The sequence below is a fragment of the Oreochromis niloticus genome, linkage group LG7 (assembly GCF_001858045.2).
Source record: "Oreochromis niloticus isolate F11D_XX linkage group LG7, O_niloticus_UMD_NMBU, whole genome shotgun sequence".
NCBI classification, from domain to species: domain Eukaryota; kingdom Metazoa; phylum Chordata; class Actinopteri; order Cichliformes; family Cichlidae; genus Oreochromis; species Oreochromis niloticus.
Window position 1 is genome coordinate 41,477,521 of NC_031972.2, and position 20,947 is coordinate 41,498,467.

A 20,947-nucleotide genomic window follows, 5' to 3' on the forward strand; every position below is an offset into this window, starting at 1 on the left:
AATCAATATGAGATTAAAGTGCAGATTTTGGGGCATCATTTCAAGGGGTTTTACAAAAAGTTTGCATATACTGTTTGTCCAAACATTGTTATAATTCTTAAAGTGCCCCCCTTTTTCAGAAGTTCAAATTTAATGGGACAACTTAGTTGTCTTCTGTGATATTTCAAGGATTTTGTTGTTGCTGAGATTCAGTAATGCAAGGGAGAGAAGAAATGAAAATCTCTTGGGATGGTAAGTTGGTGAGGTAGTCTTATAGTTGAAATCAGGTTCTGTGACATAACAGCAGGCACATCCAAACTATAATTTATTTTTAGTGTGTGTTATTCAACAAAATTTGGATCTAAAATTACTCATGGCATCATGGTTTCCACATTTTTACAGCAGTAATTTAAAACTGCTTTTCACAGTGCATTTATAACATCCTCAAATTTATTCTTTCAGCGTCATAGAATTCATAATCTATGAATAAATGGTAAAAATAAGCCGTATTAAAAAGAGCCTATAAAACTTTTTAATTTGAACAAAAGCATAGATGTCCTCACTTTGTCCACATGTTACCTTTTTGGCTGCAAGTCCCCTTGTGACCAGTTATATATGGAATCATAAGTGAGCCTAATGAAGGGAAGTTGCCCATTTATTTCCTCTCCACAGTTAGTTATTCTTAGAAAGTCCCAATGCTGCACCACTTCAAAGGCCCCAGTCTAAACTGACATCCATGACCCTTGTCAAGAACATCTTGTGACACACATCAGGAGCTATGTTTGGAAAAGCTCATGTGAAGCCAATTGACAAGAAGTCTCCTCAAAAACAAAATGCTTTACAAATTCTCTTGAATTCGTGTAACGTTGTGTGTTTTATGTTCTAAGGCTTGTTAACTACCATCAGCACCAGGTAGACTTTTGCGGTATAGACACATCTGGTGACTTGTGCGCTCCATCTTTGAGCAGCACCACAGTTGCAATGATAGTAATTATGGTGTCAGTACTGCTGCCTGGTACAGTGACAGCAGCATGGGTAGTTGGATTGATGGGGTTGTGAACAAAGTCTGTTCTGTTAATCTACAGTTAGAAGAATAACCGTTTTTGGACAATTTTTCTGTAGTTTTGCTTCAGTCAAAACTACAAAATTAAACTATCTGGTATAGCTGTGTTGAGTTATTTGTGAAAAGGTATCCAGGCTCCTTACTGTAGTAACTGCTTTAAGTAGTTAGACTGAACAAACTGTACAGATGGAGAAATTGTGGCACATTTGTGTTCACTCTCAGCAGTGCAGAAATGCAAAATAATTATGCTTGTGAAGCCTTGGGACTCTACAGCCAAAGAGGAAATTCTACAAAATTGAAGCAAAATTAACATTTTGTCTGTTTATTGTCACTTTTTGATATTTTTTTGGGGGGGAGGGGAGTTGAATATCAATGGTGCTATTGGGGCTATTTTTTGGGGCATTTAAAGTTGGACCTTTATCTAAAATAGACATCCAGAAAGAAGTCAGTAGCTCTTTGCTCCCATCACTGTTCAGTTCATTCGTTGCTCCTGTCCTTTTCTTCTCTGAAAATTTCTCTCCTGCTTTTCGTTGCCTGATGCAGTTTGATTTTTTTTTTTTTTTTTAACTTGGCAATACACCATGTTTCCTTTGTTCCTACCACTCACTGCAGAACACAATAGCTTTGGTGTTTGGGATTGCACAGGAGGAAACACTTGATGGTCTCCACAACCACCTTTCGCAGGAGAGAGTGGGCTGAAAGGTTTGGCCAGTTTGACATTAACATTTGACCCATGTGGAGGTGGTACAATAAAATCACAAGAAAGGATCAACTGTCTACAATTTTTCCTTGTCCCTACCGTTCCTACCTCTGGAGTCGTTTAACTCCTCTGCAATGGATGAAGCTGTACATTTGCTTACCTTCTGGCAGAATAACTCAAATTCACACTTTCAATGGTCAAATAATTAATTTCTCATCAAATAGTGATTTAGAAATTGCCAAGGCTTAAATCTGCAGAGAACCAGGCTAACCCTGAGAACCTTTTGTTCTGGCCTTGAAGGCAGAAGTGGACGAGACATTTTAGCAACACACACAGAATCTGATGTAACCATCCGCTCTGGTATTTAGACTGGACGCCTACATAAAAACCTGGCTTTGATGTTAAGAGGAGTTGGGTGAACCCAGGAATGTCATTGGGGTTACTAAATAAGCATGTCTGCTGCCAACAAATCCTGTCACATCTTCAGAAATTCAAGAAGCACATTCATATTGCTCACCCACCTCCTCCACCCACATTCAGGTCTGTTCGACTCGGAGCACACCTATACATTTGTCTACACAATTGTGATACTGCTCCTGCTTTTGAGAAATGAATACATAGCTCGCTTCTTAGGAAGTTTTGAGTTGTATGTCATTCAGTTTGCCTGGAGTAGCTGGAGGAATCGGAAGCAATGTTCTACTTAGAAAAATAGGCAAAATGTTTGCTGTTGAATTTAATCAGCCTTGGGCACACTACCAAGTTACTAATCTGTGCTTTGGCAACCTTTTAAAACACATAGAATGCAGGCTTACCAGCTGGCAGACAGAGCTTCATTAAAAAACTACAGACAAATTAATCAGATTAAATATTGTTAAAGAGGAGGAAGTTTTATTTGAACTGGGATCTGAAGCTTAATAGTTTCCAGGAAGTGAGTATTTATTTATTTTAGGTCACAGCGTGTCTGATTACTTTTTGTTAAACTTGTTTTAAACAATAAAAACCTTGAATGTTTTAGTACTTTAGTGAAAAGTTCTTAAAGCTGAAGAACGTAGAAAATGTTACAAACTAACACAGTTTACTTTCAAATATTGTTGGTTTTAAAACAATCAGAAATGATGTCTCCCTATTAAACGTTGTGTTAGCTGAATGGCTGTGTGAGATTGCTTATTGCAATATGCCATACAAACATTAGCTATGATATTAGCTAAATATTAGCTACATTAACATGTAGCTTTTGTGTGAGCCAAAAAGCAGCCTAAATATGTCTACAAAGGACTTTAGCCTGAAAAGAAAGCTGAAGATGTATGGCAAATTTACACATACACTATTTGCTTACTGTGTTCACCTTAATGTGTCCCTCCTCCACATTTTCAAATCCTGGTTTGTCATCTTAAAGCTGCTGATCTTCTGGTGCACTGTCAAAAAATTGAGCATCTACCTAAAAACTGAAGCTAATTTTAATCTTTAAAGAAAGACTGCTGTGAAGATGCACACACTGACTAATACATGGACACATGCGTGGACAGAAAAGGCCTGCTTGTTGTTTGTCTCTTGGATAGAGGGTTGACAGGCAGCTGGGTGCTACAGGGCTCATGAAGACAAACCACAAAGCCCACCTGTGGCTGCCGGTGCCTGGGGAAGTGCTCTGCTCCCTCCTGCCTGTACTGTTAAGGGCAGAGGCACAGCATGGCCTCTAACCCCCCCGCTGCTGCAGCAGTCAGTCAAACAGTCCAGCTCTACCACCTTCTTTGAGTGCTCCCTCTGTTGCTCCACATTGATGGAAGCACTAGCTGCTTCCTCTTTGAGGACCTCTCCAGCACAATCAGCTGGCCTTTCTTGTCATTCATTTAGCCACCTGCTATCAGTGTTTCCCACAGGTTGGCATTTTGGAGGGGGTAGATAGTGTTAGAGCTGTATGTGAATTATTGTTGACATTTCAATAAGCAAGCCCAATGTTTTGAGCTATATTAGATGACGTTAGCTTTTATTTCCACAGCACCATTAAATTTTATATTCTCACCTAACACTGTTGCTTCAGTGAAGTATAGCAGTACTTCAGTGATTGTCAAGTCTTTGCATAGCCTTGTTTGAATACTGTCCTGTGCTTTGTCATCTGTAATTGTAACTGAAGCAACTGTAATCAGTTGCATTACTGGTAATGGACAGGATTTTTTTTTTTCTGTTCAGCAGCTGTTCCATGTAGCATGGATGTACAAATAAAGTCAAAGCTTTATACTTCTTAAAGGGATCCAATTAAACTTTGTTGTATAAATGATATAATGTAACAATCTTGGGTTCTCATTTAAAAATTTGCCAAATTTTTAAAGGTAAACCTCTGATGTAAAAATGAATAAAATAAATAAATAAATCTAAGTCAAAAGGTTACATTTCAGGCTCCGCTGACTGCAGCATTTAGTTTTTTTAGGTCCCCTCCCTCAGCCTTGTATTTGTGTTCAGCTGACGTTAGCTTCTCGCAGATTTTACTTGCCAGCATTCTGTTGCGCATTTGCATTGGCTACGCATTGTTGTGCATTGTTATATTGCACTCATGCATTTACAGTTAAATGTTGAAGTAGACTTTATTGGGGAAATTTACTTATTACAGCAGCATGTGGTAGTTTTGTGTCATTGCATGATTTATTGATGTCTAAAACCCCCAAACATTGCACATTAGATAGAAAATACCAACTTTGATGTTGGTAACTGGTGAAGTAATCTGTCAAGCTAACCTACACTCACCTTCACTCAGATAAAGAGTGAAGGTGATTCACTCAGATTTGTTTCAAAAATTTATTTTTCCCCTTGGTAGTTGAGGGTTTTTAAATAACTGTTTTTCAACATGATGCATTTTTAATGACATTTTTATTGTTTTATTTATTTTTTTGTTGCCAGTACAATACACTTTATTGTCAGTATTATTTGAAGCCACGTTCAGTTTAAGTTTTTGTCCTTTTTACTCTTGTGTGGAATCTGTGTTGTGCCGTCAGCCAGTCATTTGTGACTGTTAATGGATTACTTTGGCCAGTTTTAATCTTGCTCACAACTGTAAGGGAGCAGAAGAGAGCCAAGAACATAAACGTCACATCCTTTGAATTTCTGTGGAAAGGCAATCTGCATGTGGGGAGGGTGTCTATCAATGTAGAAGGTCATTCAGTTTAACCATGGACCTGATTTGCACTCAACTATTTTGGCTTCCATATATCCTCACTTCCTGAATGATTACTCTGGTGTTTACTCTGCATTTGTTATGGGTATGCTTTCTGATTAAAGTAGTTGCAATATTTATACACCTCTCCATTTCGATAATTTCACTGCTCTAATTTCAATTGCACAGTGCTTACACTTGAGCGAGATCAATGAACATTGGTATTTCCTCCTTTGCATTAGACCTCTGCTCTTATTTCATTCCTATGGATTTTTGATTTTAGCCGGCATGTGTATGTGTGGGTGGGAATGGCCATTAAAATGTGAATAATGTGGTTAAATCTTACTAAGGGGCTTTAAAATGGGCTAATCCAGTGCAAAGCCACAATGACGCTCATTCACTTCCTCACTGTGAAAGGACTCGCCTCCTCTTGAGACTTTGGTGGGAAAGAAACCAAAGGCAATCCTCTGGATATGAGTTTCTAAACTTCTCAGTGAAAGGCTAATTTCCTCTCTAACAAGAGTCTTTCTTAGGAACCTTTGCTGTGATGTATACCTATTCAAAGCCATTTAAATGAAAGCTACAGGTGTATGTCATCAGGATGGAGAGTTTTCAGATTGGTTTGCAAAGTGGTTTTCCTAGATTTGTTATTTTATTTTTATCTAATGTTATTTTTGGCATTAAAATAATATAGGTTCAGAGTAAACTCGAAACTTAAGATGGTGATGAATCATAGCATACAAAGATTTTTCAAGATACAATTGACTGCTGCGATGAAACTGTCAAAACAGACGGAGCTCACTATTTCTGTTTGTGGTCCTTTTTGGTGTCTGCACTGTTTAGTCAGATCTTTGTATAGGGTGTACCAATATAATCAGATAGCAGAGACTCTGCCATTTGGCACGTAACAGAGAGAAAAGTGGAAGTATAAAGAGGAAATCCAGTTTAAAAAAATAAGGTAAGGAACTGGAAGTAAAACAAAAGTAGAAAATTGACTTTTCCTGTTCCCTGGCATCTAGATCAATGACGTAAATAGTTTTTTTTTTTTGTTTTTTTTAAAATTTGATTTAGTTAAATGAGTGTGCCTCGGGTTATGTTGGTACCTCCTGTTCAGCCCAGTGATGCATTGTTAGCTCAGGTTTTGGCAAAAAGATCTCTGTTTAATGCTATCCGTATGTGCAGCATTGATTAAATCTGTCGACAAGTGAACCTAGAGAGCCATGTTTCATGTTCAGGCTCTCATGACAGTAAACATCCTCCAGAAGTGTCATTAAGCCAAGTGGTGATCCTCCCCCCCCATGGGTACTGCTGTTGACTCTTACTTCAAATCTCCTGAGGGGAAGCAGTTTCAAAAAAGGATTTCACTTTTCAAATTGACATAAATGAGAACAGTATGCAAAGGCTAGGAAAAACCAAAAAAATGACTTATTGCTAATTGATCTTTGGTGAATTAATAGAGATGAATATTGAGGTCTCTGAAAGGCCACTGACTGAGCGTCAGTTGTAATCTAAAAGCTTCAGTTGTGAATCCCTTGGGATTCATAGAAAACTCATACAACTAATATATTAAAACTCTCAGTGACTCTATTTCTTAAAATTGTTGTCTTGTCTTGTCAATTTTGGAGTTTTTTTTTTTTTTTTTTTGTATTATAGCTATCACTCTGTCTCTTCATTTGGTATCTAGTCTCTGACTAATTTGTTCATCATACAACCTGGAGCCAGATAAGTGGCAATGCATGGACTGACAAAAATTCTCTCAACCATGCTTACAGGTGTCATGTAGTGGGTGAGCTTATTCAGCCATTACAAAAAAAAACAGACTTATTAAGTGAACAGGTTAAACAGTGCTTTCATATCCGACAGCAAACACAATTGCTGGCATGAAGACAAGGACTGAAATGGTGTGTGGGCATATTTGCATGGGTGTGATCATTTATGATTCTGTCCATTGATGCCTCAATTTTGAAAGGATCACAAGTGGTGCGCGAGTCCTGCTCATTTCAGATTTGTGTTTACTATGCGGGCGTTTGAGAGTGAATTACAGCCATGTCAAGAAAACATGTCCCTGCCTGCCTTTATCATAGCATAAATTGGAGGTCGTCTCCACAAGAGCAAAACCAAAACAGACCCAGTGTTTTTATGTTGTTATGACCTTGACTCAGTAGATTAAAATCAACACTGTTTGGTGTAAAACCTTTAGTGCCCTTCTGTTGTTGTCGTCATAATTCAGTTGAGTGGAGGTCATGTTTACTTTGTCGTCTTATCTTGGTGTGAAGAAAGTTGTGGCAGGAACCAAATGGTGCTCTGCATTAATGATTAACAAGATTCATTTTAAACATTATTTACTCAGTAGGAAGGGTTTTCACCAGGGAAACTATTAGGCCCAGTCAACCAGCAGTTTTTTAGGGCAGTGTGGTGCGATTTAATGTTACACTTATTTTTTTTTCCCTTTTTACACATTTCTTTTTAAACCTTTATTTAACTAGAAAGTGAAATTATATACACTGTAACACCTGTAACACTAACACTATCTGCTTGCTAACTGTTCAGTGTGTGGAAACCTGCAGAAATCTTTTAAGATAAGATAAGATAAGATGACCTGTATTAGTCCCACAGGTTGGAAATTTGTTTTGTTACAGCAAAGTACAAAGTTATGTAGCAGAAATTAGAAAACACACAAGGCAGTCCATAAACAGAGCGAGAGCTGCGTTTTATACTCAAAACTTGAGGATGAATAGGTATTTTATTAAAAAAATGTAGGAAACTTCGAATGTTCAAAAGAATGCATAAAAATGCACAAAAGTAGAAGAGCTGTGGATAGAAAACTAACTAATAATCAGTTATCCACAGTAAGGGAGGGCTTGGACATAACCTTCTCAGAGGCAGCAAAATTTAATTTCCTGCCCCTTGGTTGTCTTGTAATGCCATGTTAATAGCTTCCTGCTCGCACGCATTATAGCCATGCTGCCACTCGTGCTTGTCTATTTCCACCACAGCATGCCTCCCTTATATTACTGGTACATGGGTGAAAAGAATATGGACACGGACAAACACAGACGTACACCACTTACATGATAAGAATTCAGACCATATAGTGCTTGGAGAAATTGCAGGAAAATCCAGGTGCTACTGCTACTTTCCAAATAGAACAGCATGGCTTAGCATTTCAAAGTTTCTTCCGAACATATCACAAAACTTCTACAATAGTGTACTTTGATTAGATGAGACCAATAAAAGTTTAAAACAAAAAAAAACAACCAAATTTTGTCCTGTAATTGATATGTAGCTGTTAATATCTAGATACAAAATACAAACAGATCGACACACGAGGTGTAAAACCTGTGAGACATTTCTACCTGATGCACCTCCAACAGTGCTGTTTAGCTCAGATGCTCTTCGAAGGGACTACCCTGGGGGAGCCATGGTAAACACTTATAGGGCCTTGATTGGGTCATCAGCTGAGGATCACCAGTCAATTATGATTTGGTTTAACCTCAGTACATCTCCTGGTGGTAGAATGATGACCATCATCTTTCCCTGGCATCCATTGCTGCTACCTTAGGGGTTTTTTGGCCCCCCGATCTCTTTAAACACAACCAGAAACTAGCTTTTCCTGCTTCCCCTGCCAGTTCCTTGGTGACTCTTCTTTGTCCTGCTCCTGTGAAGTGGAGTAGATGTGAGGTTGAAAAGCTGACAAAGCCCTGACACTCCAGTTCCACTGGGAATACTACATTCCAGCATTCCAGCTGGCCTACCTGCACTCGCTGCCAGGTCAGAGTACTTGGATTGCTTCCGCTCATTGGCAGCCTCCGATTAACCAGTTTCTTTCAGCATGATTCTATGGCGCCACTAATGGTTTAAAGTTCCACAGCTAATAATGACCAAAACTGTCTAGATCCTTCCATCCGTCCATCCATCCTTCCGCTTATCTGTGGCTCAGTCACAGGTGTAGTAGCCTAACCAAAGACCCAGACCTCCCTCTCCCCAGCCACCTTGTCCAGCTTATCCACAGAAACACCAAGGCATTATCAGGCCAGCCAGAGATGTCATCTCTACAGTGTGTCATGGGTCTTCCCCAGGGCCTTCTCCAGTGGGACATGCCTGATAAAACGCCTGAACCACTTTAACCAGCTCCTTTTGATGTAGAGGAGTAGTGACTCTACTCTGAGCCCTTCTCAGATGCTGAGCTCCTCACCTCATCTTTAAGGGAGATGCCAGCTACTCTTCTGAGAAAGCTCATTTGTTTGTAAATGTGATTTCATTCTTTCAGTCACTACCCAGAGCTCATGACCACAGGTGCGATATAGATTGACTGAGCTTTGCAGCGCACCCTAACAATACATTTTGGTGTGCCAGGGCTGACTGGCATCCTACATCATGCCACTTGATCAAACTCCCCACCATGTGGTGATCAGTTAACAGCATAGCTCCTCTCTTCACCCAGTTGTCCGGAACATATGGCCACAGATCCAAAGATACAATTACAAAACTGATCATCATCCTACAGCCTAGGGTGTCCTTGTGCCACCTGCATTTATGGAGATCCTTATATTTGAACATGGTGTTTGTTATGGACAAAGTGTTTGCATAGAAATCCAGTAACAACATACCGGTCAGATTCAGCTGCAAACGCATCATTGTACAGTAAGCAAACCGAGATGATACTATAATACTCACCCCTGCTCACAGCCTCTTACTGAGGGCAACTTCAGACTGGAACAGACTCTAGCCCTTGTTCTGGACACTGGTCCCATTACCCAACCTGTGCATTGAGGTAAGATTGATTATATCTAGCTGGTATCTCTCAAACACCAGCGCAAGCTCCTTCCCCACCAGAGAGGTGATGTTCCATGTCCAGACAGTCGGGGATCAGTCCAAGAGATGTTGTAATTGATTTAAGTTCATTCATCCTCCAGGAACTGCCTGCCTTGAGTCTCACAATGGGTTGCACAATGGATCCAAAGATTTCATCCTGAACCCTAATGGCAGGCAGGATGCCATTACCTATCCTGTAGAGGTCTTAGCATCCCTGTATGGATATGCTTTCCCAGAGCATCACTGACCCACTATCAAAATCTACTACTGGCTCACTTTGCTTTTTACTGATGAAAGCAGGTTCACCCTGGGCAGATGTATCAGATGTGAAAGGGTCTGGAGAAGCCAAGGAGAACATTGTGGTGTAAAATCATACAGCAAACACACAGGAAGCAGCTAGCAGTGACGTGGCCATGGCTTCTTCAGACCATTTCACATCTGTCACACGTCAGATTAAATTCTCATCTGTAAAAAGCACAGTGCGCAAATGGTAGACATGTCAACTCTAGTAATCAATGGCAAATGCCAGTCAGCCTTAATGGTGAGCACAGAGCCCACTAGAGGATGTTGGGTCCTCAGGCCACCCTCATGTTCTTACTGCTTGTTCAGAGACATTGATACCAGTGGGCTGCTGGAGGTCATTTTTATGGGATCTGGCTGTCCTTCTATGACCCTGTCAGACTCTCCAACACTAACTGTCTGTCTCTTTCAATCTTCATGGTCTGAAGACTTTCCTGGGAGACATGACAAACCTTTTGGCAATGGCATGTATTGATGTGCCATCCTGGATGAGTTAGACTGGTTTTTACACTTCTATAGGTTCCAAGTATTGCCTTACGCTGCCAGTAGTGATACCGATCCTAGCCAAATGTAAAACTAGTGGGGGAAAAAAGCAACCAGAAAAGATAAGGAGAGGAAAAAATCTCAGTGGCCTCTTCCCGTAAAACCATTCCTTGTGTCATTGTTGCCCCTCTAGTGTTCTTGTTAATTTAATTAACACTAAAGCAGCTGAAACTGATTTACAATCCCATGTGCTATTCTCTATATATGTTTTTGAGCACTATATTTTAAAAACATGGCAGACAAAGGATTACATGTAACCACTGCCACTGAAACACAAAATTGCAGGTCGTCTCTGAGTTGCTGCTGTGACACATCTTTAATAAAGCCAGTCAAGGGTTTTTAGTCCATTCATCAAGTAATTAGTTATTTATATTTGAACCACACAACTAATGATAATGATAATGAGGGCTTTACTCTGACTCATTACCCTTAAAAATGAAGACATCAGGTGATAAAGCTGCTGTTGTGCTGTGGTTTAAAAAAAAATCTGCTTCATGGTGCGCAAAGCCTGTTTCCACACCTACGCTGCAAGTGCTTGACCATATTTAATGAACACTGAACAACCTTTTTTGGTAGAGGCTTTCATGAAAAGTCCTCTGATACCACTGTATCCACTTTTAGCATGAGTGGTAACCTATAAACACTATTCATGTGAGTGCTGTGCTTTACCCATTAAGCAACTCCTACATATTTCACATTTAACAAAGCTAAAACTTCTCAAACCCTATCCACAACTTATGAGTGACAGAAGGTTTGGATTACATAATTTTCATGAGATTTTCATGAGCTGGTGAGGTTATTTTTTTTTTGTTTGTTTGTTTTTTTTAATTTTCTCAACTCTGTTTTTTCTTTTTTCCTTGTCCGCTGTTGGTATTGCAATACATTTTGGTTGCAATGTTTTTGTAATATTGCCTTATTAACTGTTTTGTGAGTGTGTAAACTGAAGTGAAGCAATCGTGTTTCTGAGATCTTTTCATCCTCCTTTACTTTTTTCATCCTCCTTTTTTGTTCAGTTTTGATCTCTATCAAGCTTTGAGAGAAATCTGACCCCAGAACTTCTTGCTCCATGTCAGTTCTATCTGTGCAGCTTCAAAGATCCTGATAGCTCTATTAAGGACTCTGCTATTCCATAAATAATACATCATAAAATACTGCCTGTCTAGCATTTTATTTATACTGGTTACTCTTAAACTGTTTATTCTTTATCAGGAGCATTCAGCCAGAACTGTTCACCTTTTTTGTGTGGGGTTCACTTTATTTCCTTTCCTCTTACTGATGATTTTTTTCTTTCCTTTTTTTTTCTCACTTCTGCATTTGAAGGGACTGCACACCTTATTTAAAAGCAGCACACATTCATTTCAGCACCAGTTTCAATAACACCGTGTGTGTTAGAGTGTGTGTGTGTGTGTGAGAGTGTGAGAGAGAGAGAGATTATATCAAATTTGTTTGAGCTATGACATGGAACATTTCTTGTAAGAATCGCTTCCGTGTGTATGTCACACATTTCTATTTAAGATATGTGTTGGTGTGTGAGGCAGTTTTCAAGCTGCTGTTTAGTGCGTTATGTGTGGTGTTATGGGTCTAACCACGCTATTCTGTGTGTGTGGTCTTCTGAGAATGAGTATGCTTTCATTTGTAACAGCATCACTATTACTTTTTTTTTTTTTTTTCCTTTCTTCGCATTACCAAGTGCTTTTAGCCTCTGTGTGTCTGGGTCATCTGCCACTGAAACATGGCAGGAAGCTACTGTTTTTCTATTAGCTGTGGTTGAGGTGTTTACAGTTCCCATTTATGCGTGTGTGATGTGGACAGAAAACACTGTATCTAATGGCAAGCAGGATATTTTCGTTTGTGTGTGGGTGGCTTTAGTGCGGATGTTCGAGGCAGACAGAGGAGCGAGGGAGAGGGGAGGGTGAGAAATCAAGTGGATATATGCACTTCCTCAAAGCCACATGAACGTCCTCTTGCTTCCTGCTCATCTGTCAGCTCTGTGCTTTAAAAACATCAGTGTCGCCACACCTTTGACAAACATCTGTGCTAATTCATGTGACTGTGTGGTGTGCCTATTTTCTCTGTGTGTTTTTTGACCCGTCACTGTGTTCATAGGTGGATGTGAACGTACTTAACTGTTGTGGGTTTTTGTTTTTTGTTTTTTTTCGTTAATTTTGTTTGTGCGACTCTATACCACACCCACAGTTCCGTTTTGTGGGTGTGGTATAGAGCACCTTGTCAGATGACAGTTAGGGGTGACAGAGTTGAAAGGAGAATGAGTCGTCTGCTGTGGTGTCTTGGCAGGACCAACATGAAATGGAGGCTTCAGATGTCCTGCCAGGTTAAATGTTAGGGGCAGATGGGAAGAGGACTGGCTGTTTTTTCTCATCACTAAAAAAGTGTTTTTCATTTTTGTGAGGAGGGAAAAAAAATCAATAATTGCATATCACTTTCAGCACTCAATGCTAAATCTGATACTATAACTGTTGTTAGTCTGACTTTAAAGGCTTGTCAGAAACCAAATCATTGGAAAGAGGTTTCACAGTTGTCTTGGAGTCATATAGCCTTCACATTACAGAACAACCAAAATTGTAGTAATTCCACATATTTGATTAGCTAGTTCAGCGCCCTTTCACTGAGTTATGTGTGTATTTTCATGTCATTGTTGAAAAAGCTAAGAATCCTTAGCATTCACTGTGTCAATGTGCTGGCCTCATTCGAATGAAGGAGATGAGATTTTCACACAGGGCTAAGGCCACATTCAGGCCAGCAGCAATCTGACACGAAAAAGTAAAAGTCGGTCCATTGAATCATGGATTTGTACCACAATTAACATTTATCATTCTACAATAAAAGATGTGCATTTGTTTTGGCTTTGGCTTTCTCAATATATAGTGTTGTTTTTAGCTGTCTTGAGTAATGCATCTTGAATGCATCTTCGTGAGTTGGTAACAATTGCTGGCCTACATGTGCGTACGTGCCACCTTTAATGCATCCAGAGGCAAACCATTTGCTTGTGTGTGTGAAAGTGAAAAAAGTGAAACCAGGGTGGAGGACGGTAAGAGGGGGGTTAAGGATTTCCTCCTGCCATGGAGTCTGCTTTATTAACTGCATTACATGGCATCCTGTGACTAGAGAACGCTCCCTTCCCATTACAGGAAAAATATCGATGGTGCATAAACTGTGTGATACAGGAAAGGAGTGCCAATGTTACATGATGGTTACTGATGTACTCTGTGGAATGTCACGTAGTAAGACTTTGTATTTTTTTTTCTTTCTTTTTTTTTTTTAAAGGCTGACAAAAAGCTTTACGTATAGTTTAACTTTTCCCATTGTCTGCAATTTTCCTAAAATTTATCAGCTTGTTGATAAAAAGCTTTAATAGCTATTAAATATACAATCAGTTTAAAACCCAACTTCACATATATGTTATGCTCTATATAGTACGAGAGTATGTACATGCAAAACAGCAGTCATAAACTAATGAGCAAGAGATGCAGATGATGTTGAAACTCTTCTAAAACTTGATACATGTGCAACAAATTCAGCGTTGATGTTAGGCGTACTAATGCCCAGAATGTGTCAAGCTTGGCAAATTTGAAGAATGGAGCCTGAACCAAAACAGGATCCTAACATTGTTTTTATGCTTGTCCCTGGCTGGTCTGCCTGACAATTTTCATGTCACATCCATGTGTTGTGCGACACAATCTTTGTGGCACATCAGCCGGTTGTGCGCCTCTTTTTTTTTTTTCTTTTTTTTTTTTTGTTATTGGGCGACCGCTGTCATACCTGGATTGAAGACACAGGTGTAAGATTATGCCAGTTTTTAACCACAATTTTAGAGACAGACACAGAGGGAGATGTTGCAACTGTTTGTCAAGTATTTTTTTTGTTTTGTTTTTCCAAAGTTCTTTCCAAAAAACTCAGGTTTTCAAAGTCTTGGCTTCCGGTTTTGACTTCTCCTCTTTATCAGCGCGTTTGCTGCGATATTATCTGAGTGGCGGCACTTAACGTTTAGGAGAATACTGCTGCAGCTTCTTGCGCCTTAACAGCAGGTGTAAATGCCTGCATCTGTGTGATGACAGTGCAGCGGTGAGCCTTAATGAGGAAGAGGTTAGCCAGTGCTTTTCCAGCTGTTATGAAACTGCCTGGTGGATTGAATATTGGTAAAACAATTACAGTGCTGCTTTGGAGAACCCTTTGCCTACTTCATAGGGAGGATTTTCCATGTTAATTAATAAACATCAGGCAGGTTTTGAAGATGCGCTTGTGGCTTCACAAGTGGTAAGGGAAGGAACATCAGAGAGGCCCTTCAATTAAGATCAAATGGCTTGTTATACAAGGGTCACAATGCCTGAGGTTTCCTGCCAACAATAGAGAGTGCAGCTAATTCTGGTGCTCATGGAAATAATGTTTTTGATCAGACATCTGTGATTTGATTTAGAAGCGGAGGTGAGGCTATTTGCGATCTGTTTTCTCCTGGGGATCCTTTTGATCGTAAACATCACAGCTGCCATCAGCATTTGAATCTGGATTGTGGTTCTAATGAACTTCCCTTTTTAAGTAAATCTGCTGCAGTCAAGTTATCAACAATATCTTTGAATAATCAGTGATTAGCATTTAATAGTGCTGGTTTGCCATTAGACACTCACATTTGTGTCTTTCATATTGCATCTCATTACCTGTGGAGTAAACTGGCCAAATTAGGAAGCACTTCATAGATTGGGCAAGCACATGTACTTTGAGTACAGGCTGTGTTGATATTCTTGCCTTCCTATTGACACTTGAGCACACTCAGCTCACACAGTCTGCCACCTCATTATCATAGTGTCTAGTTTTTCCTCTGCGCTGCTTGGCTCGACCAACCAAACCCAACCAGCTACTCCTATCAAACAGAAAACACTGCCAGCAGAACTTTTGCAACATTCCTGCCATGACCAACATTCCTGCCATGACCACACAGCGTAGCAGACATGATTTAATCTCTGAAATTATCCTTATTGTAAATTGTGAGTTTTTAGCTCCACTTACCCATTTACATTAAACAATCCATGTTTCCTTGATTTTGTATATCTTTTAGATACTTGATAATGCCGTGCACCACCTTTTAACATGCTTCTAACAAATTATAGTTAGAAGCAATCTCCTGTGTGTGTGTGTGTGTGTGTGTGTGTGTGTGTGTGTGTGTGTGTGTGTGTGTGTGTTGACACACAGGCGAACTACAGTTAAACGTTGCCTGCTATACGTTAATTGTATCCAAACTGCCTGGTGGGTGAGGGGGTGGAGGGATGTTAACTGTAAATGAGCTGAGCATATGTTGACAAGATGTCTCAACGAGGAGTGAAAAGGTGTTCAAGATTCCACGAGACTTACCATCCACACACTGACAGCTATGTTCACCTCCTCCCAGCGGTCGATCGCAACCCACCCTCTCTTTTCTTTACTCCTCCTCTCTTCCCTCCACCCTCTCCTGCCTGCCCACTACTCTCTTTGAAGTGAGGACAGTATGCAGGAAGTAAGCCGGAATCGATTGCTCCATGCATTAGGCTAGGAATGTGTGACATCCTCCTCCTCTTAACCCTCCTCTTCCTGCCAACCAGCAACCAGCAACAAGTCAGTTCATATATTTATTTAGCCAAAACTGTTGGTTGTCAAGACTAAACAGTTTTAAGATGCCACTGCTGTAGATTAAGTCGTTGAATAAACGTTTGGTTTTTTTCTGGGGGTTTTTTAAAGCCCTGTCAACTTGTTGATGGTGTATCATCAGCCTCTTCTTTATGACTTGTAGGATAGGCTTCATTCCCCTTGTGACCTTGAACTAGATAAGTGATTCAGAATATGGATTGAGATATGGACATTTTATTTAAAATTAGTTGATTTATTGAAAAATAATGGAATCATGATCCAAACTGGAAACAGTTTGTTTGCCCCCGATAGCTCATTGTTTCGGGGCAACTTAACAATATTCTTCGCTCTCATTGGTAGTTGCTTCCGTTGTTTGCGTCTGAATTTTGTAACTTGGGACCTGCCCACTTCATGTCACCAGGAGCTATTTTGCCTATCATCACTTGATGTTACTAAATGTCACTGCTAGCCCCTTAAGGCATGTGATCTGCAGAATGACAGTAATGTTTGGAAAGAGGTTACGGAGCTAAGGTGGTTTTTAAGCAAAAGTTTATTAAATCTAAAAAATGTTAGTTTGAACCCATACCTCCTAAAAGTTGGGATAGTTGTCCTTGAGCAGTGATTGGTTCTTTAGAATAGATAATTCTCTGCTGTATAGCTACTGTGTTAAATGCCTCTGCTGTAATGAATGCAGTCTCTGACTCTGATTACACTGAATATAATGAGCCGCCCCTTCTTTTTCTCTCTCATTGTTCATTTTCCCTTGTTATGTTCTTCTTGTGAAAGGGAAAAAATTACATTACATACAAAAACAAAGGTCACATTAAAAACAAAATAGTAGGTTTTTTTTTTCTGCTTTGCTCTTTGTCTGTAGCTCTTCAGTGCAAACAGCCTATGGACTTGTCTTTAGCTAGCAAGGTAGTCAGGCGGTCACAAAATCTGCCTTTCACTCAGTAATCCAGTAGTGTGAGTCATCCACCTACTTCAGTCTGCCAAGTTGCAACAGGCTCAAGGCCTACTTCACTGACAGAACAGTGAGATAGGAAGCATGTTGGCCGTCTCTGCATAGTGTTGTGTATTATGATTGCATATCATCCAGGATCATGAAAACCTCTGATGTATTCTTTCTGTCACTGTTTGATACATGTATATTTCAAACAGGGTAATGTACTGGCATAGCTGTTTTATAATCAACTTTAAGTTCAAAAAGTAGTTACAATTAAACTCCAGTTGATACTTTGGTAACATCCAATACTTCGATTCATATTCCAGTCGATTTTTGCCATGAGTGCAGCGTCATTAAGGAGATGCCAGGTACTAACAGTGTTTGGAAAAGACAAAAATAAAGGGGGAAAAAGCTGCTCCATGGGTTGCCAAGACTAACAAAGACCAAATGTTAATTTGCTTTAAAGAGCACTCCTTTTGGCACGTTGTGTATGATGTCAAATGATGGGAGAGAATGTAATTCTGACATGATTTATAGTATTCTTTGAGTGCACTGATGCATCCCAGATACGGCCCACTATAATTAATGTTAAACCGTCCCCTGTACCACAAACGTTGGTCTCGTTGAGCTTTATTCTTACTATGAGGATTGAGTGATACAAAGGTATCTTAATAACTCTCAACTTAAAAATAAATTTCCCACATGAAATTAGTTCCAGGAGGCCCAACCTGTATTTTTCAAGACTTTCATTTCAGCCTGAACTTTTTTTTTTATCAAGTAGATTTCATCTTGCATGTCAGACTTAAAAATAAAAGGGACTTAATCAGTCATTTCACTGCAAACTGAAACTTTAATTCCTTTAACAGTTTGACATTTAACGTCATTCAGATGTTTCTCCAACTGTTTTCTAGTTCTTTCTGACTCCTTTGCATTTCCACCACGATGCTGAAGCAAGCACTTGGAAACACCTTGTATTTTTTAAGAGTTCTTTGTTTTCAGTGGCCTGTTCTCAATTAAATGTCTGAGAGTCACAATGAGTGATTTGATTTAATATGGGTTTCTCATGTGATACAGTGCATTTGGAACACAAATGGAGCAAAAATAATATCCACACAGTTTGCGTTTTCTCCTGCTTTCATCTCCAGCTCTTAAACAGTTGGCCCCGCTTGACACCCATGCAGTCTGCTGCTGCTAACAGTCACCACTATAACGGTTTGCCAGCGTGTCATGTTGCCAATTCAAGACTGGACGGATGGATCGAGGGTGGGAGTGCAAGTAGGGCAGAATCGACTGCTGAGAATGAAACGAGGGCTGACAGAAAAGAAGGAAAAGGAAGACGAGAGGAAGAAGCAGAGATGGTGCAGACACACCCACTGGAAGTTCTCTCTGGTCATCCATCAAGTGTGAGCTCTACCCTGCGGCACATTGTTCAACAGCTGGATATTCTCACACAGGTCAGTTATCAGGTAAAGCTTATATGTGTCAACTCACAATATCGACAGCAGTGAAAAACATTGAAGGAGGACAATTTTTCCCTCTGAAGTGTTTAAGCCCAGCATCAGGTTGTTTACTATTCAACATTGCTATGTTCTGTTCTTACTGAAGAAGCAAAAAGACATTGAGAGCTTCCACGTGTGCACAAGTCTCATAAAAGGTAAAGAAAAGCAAACGGTGGAGCGAGAAGATTTGATTTGCCTGCCCACTTCTTCGTCTGTTTGAGAAGTGTCACCATTAGATGAACAGAGACATTATCTCATTTTATGTTTTATGACATTTGCGGACAGAGAAGAAAAAAATTGAACACATTTTCACTTCTGCAGTTTTATGAGAAAATTGGCTCCAGAAATAAAAAATGTGCTGCTGTATGTACTTTGTTTCACAGACATTATCATCTATAAGAAATATTTGGTGCATTTTCTGATTCCCAGAAACTGACACCTAATGAACTATCAAATAATCTTTGTAATATAAATATTTAATTTTAAATCACTTCTGCCTTCTCTACTATCTCGACTATCTCATGCATCAAGGCCAAAATGAATAATAATAATGATAATAATGATAATTTGAAAGCCATGACTATTTGTCATTTACTTTTGTGGGGTTTTTTTATTTTATTTTTTTTCTACATTGGGAAAGGATTGATTTCAGACTGAACTTTGCTCTGCTTAGTTTCTACATGTATAATTATTCTATGACTTCTCTGTAATTATCATGCTTTCCCACCCCCACCGCTTCACCTCATGCAGACTGTTTCAGTGCTGGAAGAGCGTCTCACCCTGACTGAGGACAAGTTGAAGGAGTGTCTAAGCCATCAGTCTCAGATTCTGAAAGACCTGCGAGCATCTAGAACGAGGCGGAGGACAGAGAGCGAAGGGACAGATGAATCTCCTGTTCATTCCACTTGAGGACAACTTTGCCTCAGACGGCAACACAAAGACATGAAGTGTGTTGTTCTGCTAAGCCCCCAGACTGCCAGATGTGTATGTGTGTGTCAATTTAAATGCCCTCCATGGTGGTCTTTCTCATAGGTCGATGGGTCAGTCAGGATTGGTCAGTGGTTGCAGTGAATTTGTGTGTCTGCGTGCTTGTGCGTGTGTAGTACCAACATAGTTTTTCCATGCCTTTCGGTACTTCTTAAAGACATCCAGCTGCACAGCTAAGCGTTCCATTTATGTATGTACGTGTGTGTGTTTGTTTATGTGGATTGCACATTCAAAGAGCTGCAGCTATATTTAAAAAAACAAAGAGTCCTTGTCTGCTATATGACCTCTGCCTGTGTGTGTTTACTTGTTCATTTGCAGGTGTTTTTAGCAGTTCACTGCTTCAAGAATAACATCTCTTTTGATTGTAAATGCTATGCTTTGCCATTTTAAATCCCAAGCTGTGTGCATTTTTCCTAAAATACATGTAATATAAATGTAATTTTTATGAATAAATAGCTAATTGGTTATTACTTACTGTATCCAGACAAAAGGAGACAGCCTTGTACTGAGAGAACCTCAAAATGGTCAAAAATGAAAACTCAGATGACCAAAATATGACATGTGCTCAATTTTGAGTTAAACCTCCACTCAAATATCCAGCAGTTGGGATTTGTGTTAAACCGTTTTCCGTAGGCAAATAAGTCTATAAATGTTTAGATGCGCATTTTAAATGTGTCAAAGAAACTGATTGTTTCACTTTCACGTTTTCATCATGAAATGAAGGTGCACTTGATATGTATCTATGGATGATACATTTGTGCTGATTCTTTACTGTCTTAGCGCAGCAAGTCCTCAAATGCATGGTGCATTCAATTGTTAGTGGAAAGCTGGGATATTTGGCCTATTGGTGGATTAATGTATAATTTCACAGGACATCTTTAACAGCTTGACTAAAATATATATTTACCAGCTATAGACTATACAGTCATACTATTCAAAAGGTATGCCACTTAAGAACTTTCCGGCTCGTCAACTATATGCATTCACATTACTGCCAAATATTAAGGAGCACTTATGTGTCCCCAGGTTATGTGTAGCCAGTAAGATTTTATATTAGTATTTTCTTACTATTGACAGTTTTGAATTAATATACTCATAATTAATCAAGTTCAACCTTGTATCTGAAAAATCATTTACTTTCAGTTCAGCTACTGTGCATAAATGTGGTAAAGCCCTTCCTGTAATTTGTTTCCATGTGGCTCTGTGCCTGAAATGTTCTGGCTTGCTCTCGCCCAGTCTATGGTCTCTAGCTGTTTATGTTGTTCCAGCGGAGGCCATGCGGTGAGCGATGCGGCTGGGACGGGAGGAAGCAGTAAAAAAAAAAAAGCCACACAAAGAGGGAGCTATCAGAGGC

The 20,947-nt window shown here is 39.6% G+C and overlaps 1 protein-coding gene across 4 annotated transcripts in view; it reads left to right on the plus strand.

Moving 5' to 3' along the window:
* The window catches only part of poc1b (POC1 centriolar protein B), a 34,493-nt gene extending 13,967 nt beyond the window's left edge, over window positions 1–20,526 (plus strand). For 3 of the 4 annotated variants that reach the window (XM_025909150.1, XM_005454276.4, XM_025909151.1), the window contains exons 11-12: window positions 18,253–18,561; window positions 19,357–20,526. In XM_025909150.1, coding sequence (XP_025764935.1) covers window positions 18,253–18,561; window positions 19,357–19,515 — 468 coding nt within the window. In that variant the 3' untranslated portion in view covers window positions 19,516–20,526. Of the gene's footprint in view, window positions 1–18,223; window positions 18,562–19,356 lie in introns of those variants that run through there. The other variant, XM_019357936.2, reaches the window with a different exon arrangement.
* The last annotated feature ends 421 nt before the right edge of the window (window positions 20,527–20,947 follow it).